Below are 12,807 nucleotides of genomic sequence, written 5' to 3' on the forward strand. Positions count from 1 at the left end.
TACATACACTGACCTGCCTGACCTACATACACAGACCTACATACACTGACCACTGACCTGTCTGACCTACATACACTGACCTGCCTGACCTACATACACTGACCTGCCTGACCTACATACACAGACCTACATACACTGACCACTGACCTGCCTGACCTACATACACTGACCTGCCTGACCTACATACACTGACCTGCCTGACCTACATACACTGACCTGCCTGACCTACATAAACTGACCTGCCTGACCTACATACACTGACCACTGACCTGCCTGACCTACATACACTGACAATGACATACATACACACTGGGTGTCTGACCTACCTCAGCTCAGCCATGTTGTGCGGTCACAGGAGGCAGTCAGTCAGTCACTCGTCACCATCAGAGAGGAGTCGAGCTAAGGAGGAGAGGAGAGCTGAGGAAGAGAGGAGAGCCAAAGAGGAGAGGAGAGCCGCCCGCCCGAGTAGGGATGTAGCGTACCCACCTTCTGGAGCCTGCAGGCTAAGATGGACCTCACGTTCATACATCCCGTGGTCCTGGCATTGGCGCTGCAGGCTCCAGAAGGCGGGACCTGCGGCACTCGCCCACTTTCGGGCCGCTATGGCACTCGGCTACTTTTGGCCGCACTCGGCCACTTTCGGCCGCACTCATGATCAGATCGGTCCCTTCGGCCGGCGCTGACAATGGAATGCAGCATTCCATAGACTTTGGGCTTTTCGGGGTCACATTCGGGGCTTTAGCCCCCCCTAGCCACCCCCTCCCGAAGCCCCTTCTCAGCAGCACAGCATAGGCCAGTGGTGGCGAACCTTGGCACCCCGGACGTTTTGGAACTACATTTCCCATGATGCTCATGTACTCTGCAGTGTAGTGGAGCATCATGGGAAATGTAGTTGCAAAACAGCTGTGGTGCCAAGTTTCGCCAACACTGGCATAGGGGATAGGGGAATGGGGCCCACTGCAAGAACACCCAGCTAGTGGAGGTACGAACCAACCACTGCTGACCGGCCACTGTTGCGTATATGCAACCTTTTGGCTTATGTATGAGTCTATAAATTTAACCACTTGCTGACCAGCCGCCGCTGTTGCAGTGCGGCAGAACGGGGCGAAACAACATTATATAATGTTGCTTTGCCCTGTGGCCACTAGGGGCGTGTGGCCCCTGCTCGCCCACAGAGCCGATGCGATTGGCCGGCGGTCATGATCACCGCCGGGCTCCCGCGATCGCTCTGGGCACACGGAGCACTGGGATCTCTGTGTGTAAACACACAGTTTCCGTTTCTCTGAGGGGAGAAGTGACAGATCGTCTGTTCATCCAAAATATGGACAGCGATCTATCTCTTCCCCTAACCCTTCCCCCCTTCAATTAGAACACACACTAGGGAACACAATTAACTCCTTGATCTCCCCCTAGTGTTAACCCCTTCCCTGCCACTGATCGCTGTAAAAATGCCAATGGCCCCAAAAATGTGTCAGAGTTGTCCGACGTGTCCGCCATAATGTCGCAGTCCCGATAAAAATCGCAGCTGGCTGCCATTACTATTAAAAAAAAAAATGCCATAAATATATCCCCTGTTTCGTAGACACAATAACTTTTGTGCAAACCAATCAATATATGCTTATTGTGATTTTTTTTTTTACCAAAAATATGTAGAAGAATACATAAATCGGCCTAAACTGAGGAAAAAAATATATTTTTTTATATTTTATTTTTATATTAATATATATTTTTTATATTATATTTTTGGGGGATATGTTTTATAGCAAAAAGTAAAAAATATTTATTTATTTATTATTTATTATTATTTATAATATTATTTATTATTTTTTTTCAAAATTGAATTTTTTTTTATTATAGCGCAAAAAATAAAAACTGCAGGGGTGATCAAATACCACCAAAAGAAAGCTCTCTTTGTGGAAAAAAAAAAGGACGTCAATTTTGTTTTGGTGTAACGTCGCACGACCGCGCAATTGTCAGTAAAAGCGAAGCAGCGCAGAATCGCAAAAAGTTCTCTGGTCAGGAAGGGAGGTAAAATCTTCCGGGGCTGAAGTGGTTAAACTGAAAACAAAATGCCACGGTAGTATAAGTGCAATGATTAGCACTAAACAGTATGTGGAAATATAAAATAAATTGGCTAGCGTGGCCAAAGAGTAAATAGATCAATCGATGTCCAATATAGAGACAGACAGATCTATAGTCCTGCTAGTGTGAAATATATGCTGGTAACATACCTTGAAGCTGTTTGTCTGTATAAAAGCAGATCCTGCAGCATGGCACAATTAGAATGACCGTCCAATCAGAAGGAGTAGGTTATATAGAGGCAGGTACTGTAGGTACAGTTGGCAGTGATTGGTGATAAGCAACCAGAGTCATTTTGGGCACGCCGCGCCATGTAGTAGGCACGGCTGTGCGTTATGGTGTTCTCAGACGAAGCGGCCCGTGGCCCAGGCCCGTCCCTGGTGGCCGGAGCGGCGTCCCGCGCCGTGACGTATGCGTGGGACGCGCGTGTGCTCTGGTGATGAGATAGCTGGACAGATTGAGGTAGAGAGTTCCAGAGGATGGGAAAGGCTTCTGGAGAAGTCCTTGAGAAGAGCCATTGTGAGGAGGAGACAAGGGAGCCTGAGAGCAGGAGGTCTTGAGAGGAGCGGAGAGGACGGTTTGGGTGATATTTGGAGACAAGACCGGTGATGTAGCTCGGGGCAGAGTTGCGAATGGCTTTGTATGCTGTGGTTAATATATTGATTTTAAAACCTTTTTGCGCAATGCTGGGTGCGGTGAGGCGGCAATGATGGACACGGTGAGGCTGCAATGATGGACATGGTGAGGCTGCAATGATGGGCACGGTGAGGCTGCAATGATGGGCACAGTGAGGCTGCAATGATGGGCACGGTGAGGCTGCAATGATGGAAATGGTGAGGCTGCAATGATGGACACGGTGAGGCTGCAATGATGGGCACGGTGAGGCTGCAATTATGGACATGGTGAGGCTGCAATGATGGACATGGTGAGGCTGCAATGATGGGCACGGTGAGGCTGCAATGATGGGCACGGTGAGGCTGCAATGATGGGCACAGTGAGGCTGCAATGATGGACACGGTGAGGCTGCAATGATGGACACGGTGAGGCTGCAATGATGAACACAGTGAGGCTGCAATGATGAACACAGTGAGGCTGCAATGATGGACACAGTGAGGCTGCAATGATGGACATGGTGAGGCTGCAATGATGGGCACGGTAAGGCGACAGTGATGGGCACAGTAAGGCTGCAATTATGGGCATGGTGAGACAGCAATGATGGGCACGGTGAGGTGGCAGTGATGGACACAGTATAGCAGCTATGATGGGTATGGTGAGGCGACAATGCTGGGCACGGTAAGGTGGCAATGATGGGCACAGTACTGTATATTTTTGCTGCAGGCACTGTGGAGAACTTCAACTTTACATTTCACAACACAACCGATGAAATCTCTGTCATTAAAACACAAAAGTGATGGGAAATCCAAACTTTTACAGTTGTTATCAGAACAAGAGGCGAAGGTAAATCTGCCAATGTGGTCACCTGTTCTGGTAACAAGTGGCGCGCAGAATGCCCCTCACTTTGTAAAGATGTCCTCTCACTTCCTGTTGCGTCTCCTTTTCCTGTGTGTTAACATGTTGCTTTCTTGTTTTCTGTTTGTAGGTCCTTCCAAGCTCAGTCTCCAGTCTCTCTCAATGACAACCCACTTCGCCCTTACCTGGGTCCTGTTGGGTCTCCTTACCATAGTAGTTGATGTGCAGTCATCTAACGTGGCGACACACAAGCCCACCGTCCGCCCCGTGTTCAGCGGTCACCCTTTCATGGTGGCGTGGAATGCGCCCACTCAGAACTGCCAGCTCCTTTACAACGTGTCTCTTGATCTTCGACTTTTTGATATAAACTCAACACCTACTGAGGGTTTTGTGGACCAGAATCTCACCCTCTTCTACAAGAAGCGCCTGGGGCTCTACCCTTTCTATGACCAATACAATGTTTCCGTCAATGGAGGTGTGCCCCAAAATGCCAGCCTACGGGCTCACCTGGACCAGATGTTAGTCGATATTAACAAATACATGCCGTCAGTTCAAAAAGAAGGGCTGGCGGTCATTGACTGGGAGGAATGGCGACCCATTTGGGCTCGAAACTGGCATAAGATGGACATATACAAGCAAGCTTCCCGGCAGCTGGTGGCTTCTCGTTATCCAGACTGGACGGACGAACGGGTGAACGAGAAAGCTCAGTTTCAATTTCATAGTTTGGCCCGCAGGTTTTTGGTAGATACGCTGCGATACGCAAAAAAGCTCCGACCCCGCCAGCTCTGGGGGTATTACTCGTTACCGGACTGCCACAACTATGACTACTCGACTAAGTGGAATAATTATACTGGCAAGTGCCCCTATGTGGAGATGGCACGTAATGACCAATTATGGTGGCTGTGGAAGGAGAGTACCGCCCTTTATCCATCCATCTACCTAGACTTCGCTCTTAGGTCTTCCGTAAATGGATGCAAATTTGTCCACTACCGGGTAAAAGAGGCCATGAGGACGGCATCACAACACAGACATTACTCTCTGCCTGTTTTCGTGTACACAAGACCCACCTACAAAGCAAACAACAACCTTCTTTCCCAGGTAAGACAACACAATGAGCGATGTACACCATCAGAAAGGTCCTTCCTTCTCTGCCAATAATGATCACCACCTACACAAAGGAGCAGGGGGGGGGTATAATAAGGATTTAGTCAAGTAAACCTATGGGGATTCCAACAATTTACCCAACCTGGTCATTTTCCCATCAATAAAGAGCTAGAAAGAACACCCTGAGGTGAGGATAGGAAATGCATACTGTATAGGAACTGGCACTAGTAATCTTGTGATTGTTGTGACCCCCCAACACAGTCATTCTCAACCTGGGTTCAGTGGAACGCTAGGGTTCCTCCAGAGGTCAATAGGGGTTCCATGAGCTGTGGCTGATTGACCTTCCATTAGATAATCCCTGCATACTGCAGTTCTATCATGGCACTGATTATTATTTTTCAGCTCTCTAAAGGGGGGGGGGGGGGGGGCGCATTCTGACCATCAATGTAAGGGGTCTTCTTCCCACTAATTACCAACGCGAGGAGGTATTCTATTGGTCGCCAATGTAAGGAGCCATTTTTCAACTAAACACATGTAAAGAGCATTCTTCTCACTGATCACCAATGTAAGGAGGTATTCTTTCTACTGACCACCGATGTAAAAAGCATTCTTTCCAATGATGACTAATGTATGGGGCGTTTTTCCCTTTGGCCACCAATATAAGGAGCATTCTTCTCACTGACCACCAATGTAAGGGGAATTCTTCCCACTGACCATAAGGAGCATTCTTCCCATTTAACTCCAATGTAAGGAACATTCTTCCCACTGACCACCAATATAAGGAGCTTTCTAACCACTGACCACCAATGTAGGGAACATTCTTCCCACTGATCACCAATGTAAGGAACATTCTTCCCACTGATCACCAATGTAAGGAACATTCTTCTCACTGATCACCAATGTAAGGAACATTCTTCTCACTGATCACCAATGTAAGGAACATTCTTCTCACTGATCACCAATGTAAGGAACATTCTTCTCACTGATCACCAATGTAAGGAACGTTCTTCTCACTGATCACCAATGTAAGGAACATTCTTCTCACTGATCACCAATGTAAGGAGCATTCTTCTCACTGATCACCAATGTAAGGAACATTCTTCTCACTGATCACCAATGTAAGGAACATTCTTCCCACTGATCACCAATGTAAGGAACATTCTTCTCACTGATCACCAATGTAAGGACCATTCTTCTCACTGATCACCAATGTAAGGAACATTCTTCCCACTGATCACCAATGTAAGGAACATTCTTCTCACTGATCACCAATGTAAGGACCATTCTTCTCACTGATCACCAATGTAAGGAACATTCTTCCCACTGATCACCAATGTAAGGAACATTCTTCTCACTGATCACCAATGTAAGGACCATTCTTCTCACTGATCACCAATGTAAGGAACATTCTTCCCACTGATCACCAATGTAAGGAACATTCTTCTCACTGATCACCAATGTAAGGGACATTCTTCTCACTGATCACCAATGTAAGGAACATTCTTCTCACTGATCACCAATGTAAGGAACATTCTTCTCACTGATCACCAATGTAAGGGACATTCTTCCCACTGATCACCAATGTAAGGAACATTCTTCTCACTGATCACCAATGTAAGGAACATTCTTCTCACTGATCACCAATGTAAGGAACATTCTTCCCACTGATCACCAATGTAAGGAACATTCTTCTCACTGATCACCAATGTAAGGAGCATTCTTCTCACTGATCACCAATGTAAGGAACATTCTTCTCACTGATCACCAATGTAAGGAACATTCTTCCCACTGATCACCAATGTAAGGAACATTCTTCTCACTGATCACCAATGTAAGGAACATTCTTCTCACTGATCACCAATGTAAGGAACATTCTTCCCACTGATCACCAATGTAAGGAACATTCTTCTCACTGATCACCAATGTAAGGAGCATTCTTCTCACTGATCACCAATGTAAGGAACATTCTTCTCACTGATCACCAATGTAAGGAACATTCTTCTCACTGATCACCAATGTAAGGGACATTCTTCTCACTGATCACCAATGTAAGGGACATTCTTCTCACTGATCACCAATGTAAGGAACATTCTTCTCACTGATCACCAATGTAAGGGACATTCTTCTCACTGATCACCAATGTAAGGAACATTCTTCCCACTGATCACAAATGTAAGGAACATTCTTCCCACTGATCGCCAATGTAAGGAACAGTCACTGATAGGGGCACAGGGTGAATGAGAACCCCACTATAATCTGTGCTAATCAGACTCAATGCTGTATATATGTATATATAATGTGTGCTGTCTCATTATGTTGTGTACTATTTGCTGTGATTGTTTGGGGTGTGACTGTATTCTATTGTCTACTGTGGCTGTCTGCCTCAACTATTATGGGATGTGTAAGTGTCTTGCTGTGAGGAAAGAGGGAAGGGGGATTCCTCCAGCAGCCCTCCTTGCTCAGACTGTTTACTGATGAAAAGTTAAACACCCCTGACCTGTGTGTCCATTACCATTGGACAGTTTAACCCTGCCCTGCTTTCCAAGGGTGGGGGGGGGGGGGGGGGAGTGTTTGGAAGTGGGATCTGTATAACATGTGCTTGAAATAAAGAGTCAGTTTCCTGCTGACCCTCAACACAGTGTCATATATCAGATAAGACCAGTATTGTGTGGACTGCAACAGAGGAAACCCAAACGTGTATAAGTGAAATATAATGATTTATTAAGGGAAGTGAATAATATAAGTACAACCACACAGTGCAATAAATCAACCAACAGAGACCCCCAAATAACAACAGACAGATATGTACAATAAATGGGAAATACCAGGATCATAAACGATAGGCAGGCCAGGGTCATGCACAGAGGATCAGTAGATAAACAAGGGCAGTCCAAAATCAGAGATACAAGCCAGGCCAAGGTCATACACCGGTAGATCAGCAGATGGGGAAAGGAACACAGGACAGGGAGAGGATGGACGGATCAGACTGCAGGGCAGGGATGATGGTAACAGGTGGGACAGGGTAGGGACCAGGACAGGGAAACAGGTTCAGGGCACAGGAACAGGTTCAGAATCAGGATCAGGATCAGGATCAGGATCACAAGCAGCAGGTCAGGGCACAAGGACAATACCAAGGCAAACATGTGAGTGCTTGCCAGCTATTTATAGGCCTGTGATTGGCCTCAAGTAACACCTGATTGATGTAGGTGCTGTCTGCTCCATACTGCCAGGATCCATCCGCTGGTGCACGCCAGTACTGCAGCCCAAAGATGACATAACATCAGCAGGGAAAAGCTCTCCTGACAGCTCCAAACTGCCCGGAGACACCTGCAGGTGGACCTCAGTACTGCACACCAAAAGACAGATATTATCAGCGGATGGAACATTTCCTGACACACAGAGCCTCGTCTCGTGCTTGGGGGGGGGGGGGGGGATTATTTGTATGGGTTTCTTGTTCTGATGATTGGAGTGTTCGGCAGCTGCCTTGGTGTTCCGGTATGGAATGTCCTAAATGACTTTAACCCCTTTCATACTCGGGGTGTCGTTACAGGGTGATTTGGAGGGGGGATTTGTACTGGGAGGGTAAAGTCAAAACAAGTGGTAATGAGTCCTGACATGACTGGTGTGACTCTTTAATTGGATGGTTCTATGCCCTCTTCTAGAGAATGTGCCGATGAGTTAGGGCCCATCCACACCTATGAGGGCGCATTGTAGGGAATGTAGTAACATACATACATAGATGTGATTGGGTCTTTACTCCATCCTCATGTGTTTTTCTGGATTCTGAGTAAGATTTTTCCATTATAGGGCCCAACATTTCTTTAGACAAATGACCGGTTCCACCATGTCCTGGGGGTGGGCTGCAAGGTTTCTATGTGATCTGTTTAGGATATAAAAAAAATCTAATCAACGATTTTATATCTTCTACCTTTAGATGGATCTCATCTCTACTATCGGAGAGAGTGCGGCGCAGGGGGCAGCTGGGGTGATATTTTGGGGTGATACAGGATACGGCACGAATGAGGTGAGTATGTGAAGACCCATATTGTGTGTTCTGATCCGGAGTTCTGTCCCTGGTCCAAGCCATTCATCTTACTTAAATGAAACCTATCATGACAGAAATGAATAGACTTCTATTTATGATTCCCTCCAGCAGTTTCTTTTTTTTTTTTTTTTTTTACATGTTGCTGCCACCCTAAACATGGCTACCTGTGAACTTTACAAGCCATTTACATGAACCACTTGCTTACTGGGCACTTAAACCCCCCTCCTATCCAGACTAGTTTTCAATTTTCAGCGCTGATGCACTTTGAATGACAATTGCGCGGTCGTACAACACCGTACCCAAATTACATTTTTATCATTTTTTTCCCCCAAACAGAGCTTTCTTTTGGTGGTATTTGATCACCTGTGCAATTTATATTTTTTGTTAAAAAAAGTAAAAAAACGAATTTAATGAGGCGGCAGTGATGGGCACCATAGGTGGCAGTGATGGGCACTGATGGGTGGCAGTGATGGGCACTGATTCGGTTACACTGATAGGCATCACTTCTAGGTGACACTGATTGGCACCACTGGTGGGCATTGATAGGTGGCACTTGTGGGTATTGATAGGTGACACTTGTGGGCATTGATAGGTGGCACCTGTGGGCACTTTCTGGTGGCATATATGAGGCATTATTGCCTCTTTCGTTTTGGGACCGGTGAACGGCTTTTTTTTTTTCTGCTCTGCTGTCAGCGTGCGGAGAAAAGAAAAACGATCACTGAGCTTTTGCTTTGATCATGTGATCAGCTGTCATTGGCTGACGGCTGATCACATAGTAAGGGGCCCAGGACCGCCCCCTTACTCAGATCGGTGATCACCCGAGTCTCAGTGACTCGGTGATCCCAGTGCGCTCCAGGTGCGCCCTGTAGGGCGCGCGCAGGGAGCATGCACAGGGGAGGCTGTCATATGATGACGTCCCTGGAATTCACATCAAGTGTCAAGCGGTTAAGGCCTCATGCCCACGGACGTTTTTACAGACGCTTTTTTTTTGGGCGTTTTTTGCAGCTTAAAAAACGCCTCTTGATATTAGCCTATGGCCTCATGCCCACCATGGCGTTATTGAGCTGTAAGTGGCATAGGCGTTTTTCAGTTCCAAAGAAAACCCCAGGACCAGTGCGTTCTGAGGCTCCAGCGTTAGAGCTGTAAAAACGCCAGTAAAAGGTGTTAAACGTGATTTTAATGGGGCTTAACCCCGTAGACACAGCGTCATGCACCGTCCAGCGTGCATGAAGATCTCCGTATTTGGAGCCAAAATCTCTCTTCCTCTAGGCGTAAAGAGTGCCCCCGTGTCCTCTGTGTTGACCGTAAAGTGAATAACTCAACACCAAGTTCACTATGTAGATCCCTTATATATTTGTACAGGTTGTCCCCCCCCCCCCCCCTTAATCTCCTCTTCTCAAGAGAGGATAAATTCAGTTCCTCTAATCTTTCCTCATAGCTGAGCTCCTCCATGCATCTTATCAGTTTGGTTGCCCTTCTCTGCACTTTCTCCAGTTCCCCGATATCCTTTTTGAAGGTGCCCAAAACTGAACTGCATATTCCAGATGAGGTCTTACTAATGATTTGTACTGGGGGGGGGGGGGGCAAAATGACATCTCTCTCTCTGGAGTCCATACCTCTCTTAATACAAGAAAGGACTTTGCTCGCTTTGGAAACTGCAGCTTGGCATTGCATGTTATTATTGAGCTTATGATCTACTAAAACCCAAACTTCTAGAAATGCATTTGTGAGGTCAGTCACTGATGGACGAGAAGGCTTGGCTCACAGTCTTCCGCTCTAATTCATCCCAAAGGTGTTCTATCGGGTTGAGGTCAGGACACTGTGCAGGCTAGTTAAAGCGGAGGTCCACCCTAAAGTGGACCTTCCGCTCATTGGAACCCTCCCCCCCTCCGGCGCCACAATTGGCACCTTTCAGGGGGGAGGGGGGTGCAGGTACCTGTACAGTACAGGTATCTGCACCCACTTCCGGCGTAGATTCTGCAGAAGGTACGCCCCTTTCCGCAGAATCTACGCCCCTTTCCGAAGGTCCCCCGCTGCCTGCTGGGAAACACACGGATCCCAGAGACAGCGGGGACCATCCTTATTGCACAGCGCGACTCGCCCATGCACAGTAGGGAACCGGGAAATGAAGCCGAAAGGCTCCACTTCCTGATTTGCATACCCAAGATGGCGGCGGCAGCACCCGAGAGACGATCGAGAGATCGGCTTCGGGTGCTGACATCGCGGGCACGCTGGGCGGGTAAGTGTCATTATTTTAAAAGTCAGCAGCTGCAGTATTTGTAGCTGCTGTCTTTAAAAAAAAAACAAAAAAACGGCGGACTCCCGCTTTAAGTTCCTCCACCCCAAACTCACTCATCCATGTCTTTATGGGCCTTGCTTTGTGTACTGGTCCAAATCATTTGGTGGAGGGGGGAATTATGGTGTGGGGCTGTTTTTCAGGGTTGGGCTTGGCCCCTTAGTTCCAGTGAAGGGAACTCTTAAGGCGTCAGCATACCAAGACATTTTGGACAATTTCATGCTCCCAACTTCGGGTTGAGGTCAGGACTCTGTGCAGGCTAGTCAAGTTCAGTCTAAATTTGACATACTGAGTGTTATCTGATTATATGATCTCTACAAACCTTTCTAATCTGGTTCTCTTCCCCGCAGGAAACCTGCCACAGCATTAAGTCGTATCTAGAGGAAGATTTGGGGCGATACATTGTCAACGTCACCACCGCAGCCTCCCTCTGCAGCAAGGTGCTCTGCGGTGGAAATGGACGGTGCCTGCGCAAAAGACTCATCAGTAACGTCTTTCTACACCTCAACCCCGCCAACTTCCGCATCGTTCGCGCACCTCCAGGGTCCAACGCGTCGGTTCCAATGTGGGCCGAGGGCCGGCTGTCATCAGAGGATGTTTATTTTCTTCACGGACACTTTCGATGTCAGTGTTACCTGGACTCTCCCGGAAACACCTGCAGCACTAAGTATGGCAATGCTGCAGAACACATGGGCCGGGCAGGGGTTGTGCACAGTCCTGGATATTAATGGATCTCTTGTTGGTGCTGCTGGAATGGGACACTTTAAGAAGCTCAACTGTAGCAAAGCCAAATGATTTCCAAACTGGTGTTAATAATGTTTCCAAATGTAGCAATAAAGTGTTTCCTGTCATGAAAGAAACACGGGGGCTGCCGCCGCTCACCTCCTTCTGAAATGCTGCCTGCCTACTCTTCTGACTCTTCAGTAATCCCTCGTTTAGAGTCCAACCATGGGGTCAATTCACAAAGAGTTAAATAACGCTGAAAAAGCGGTAAAATAACGAATGTGGAAGCAATTGTGCAAATGTTCAATTCGCTACGAATCGTGCGGTAAATAACTACTGTGGTAAGGTTTTGATAATGCGGTGATTGCCGCATACTTTCCTGAAGTAATTTATCACTAGCGATGGGCTCGATGTTCGAGTCGAACGTGAGTTAGACTCGACCATCAGCTTCGTTTGTTCGTAGATCAAACGAACATATGAGGCGCTCTCGGGCAAGTTCGCCCGCCGCGGAGTGCCCCATAATGCACCGTGAGATCGCAGTGCATTGATGGCTGCTGATTGGCCAAAGCATGCACCTGACCTGCACCAGCATGATGTGCTGTGAGAGCCGTGATTGGCCCAGGGCAGGGTGCCTTTGGCCAATCATGTCTCAGTCCACGCCCCACACAGAGTGCAGTTAGTGTAGTATATATAATACAGGTCAGAGTATATAGTGCAGTTAGTGTAGTATATATATATATATATATAATACAGTTCATGTATTATTATTAGTGCAGTTAGTGTAGTGTACATATATAATAGAGGTCAGAGTATATAGTGCAGTCTGTGTAGTATATATAATACAGGTCAGAGTATATAGTGCAGTTAGTGTAGTATATATATATATATATATATATATATATATATATATATATATATATAATACAGGTCAGAGTATATAGTGCAGTTAGTGTAGTGTACATATATAATAGAGGTCAGAGTATATAGTGCAGTCTGTGTAGTATATACCGTATAATACAGGTCAGAGTATATAGTGCAGTTAGTGTAATATGTATATATATAATACAGTTCAGAGTATATAGTGCAGTTA

At 46.7% G+C, this 12,807-nt stretch overlaps 1 protein-coding gene across 1 annotated transcript; it reads left to right on the forward strand.

Moving 5' to 3' along the window:
• The first annotated feature begins 508 nt into the window (after positions 1–508).
• On the forward strand, positions 509–11,722 carry LOC143927109 (hyaluronidase-2-like). The gene is made up of 4 exons (XM_077451063.1): positions 509–566; positions 3,680–4,647; positions 8,588–8,677; positions 11,345–11,722. The coding sequence occupies exons 1-4, from the start codon at positions 509–511 to the stop codon at positions 11,720–11,722; spliced, it is 1,494 nt and encodes a 497-aa protein (XP_077307189.1).
• The last annotated feature ends 1,085 nt before the right edge of the window (positions 11,723–12,807 follow it).

The sequence above is a fragment of the Lithobates pipiens genome, unplaced genomic scaffold (genome assembly GCF_037356315.1).
Source record: "Lithobates pipiens isolate NorthernLeopardFrog02 unplaced genomic scaffold, aLitPip1_a1.2 Scaffold_23, whole genome shotgun sequence".
NCBI lineage: Eukaryota > Metazoa > Chordata > Amphibia > Anura > Ranidae > Lithobates > Lithobates pipiens.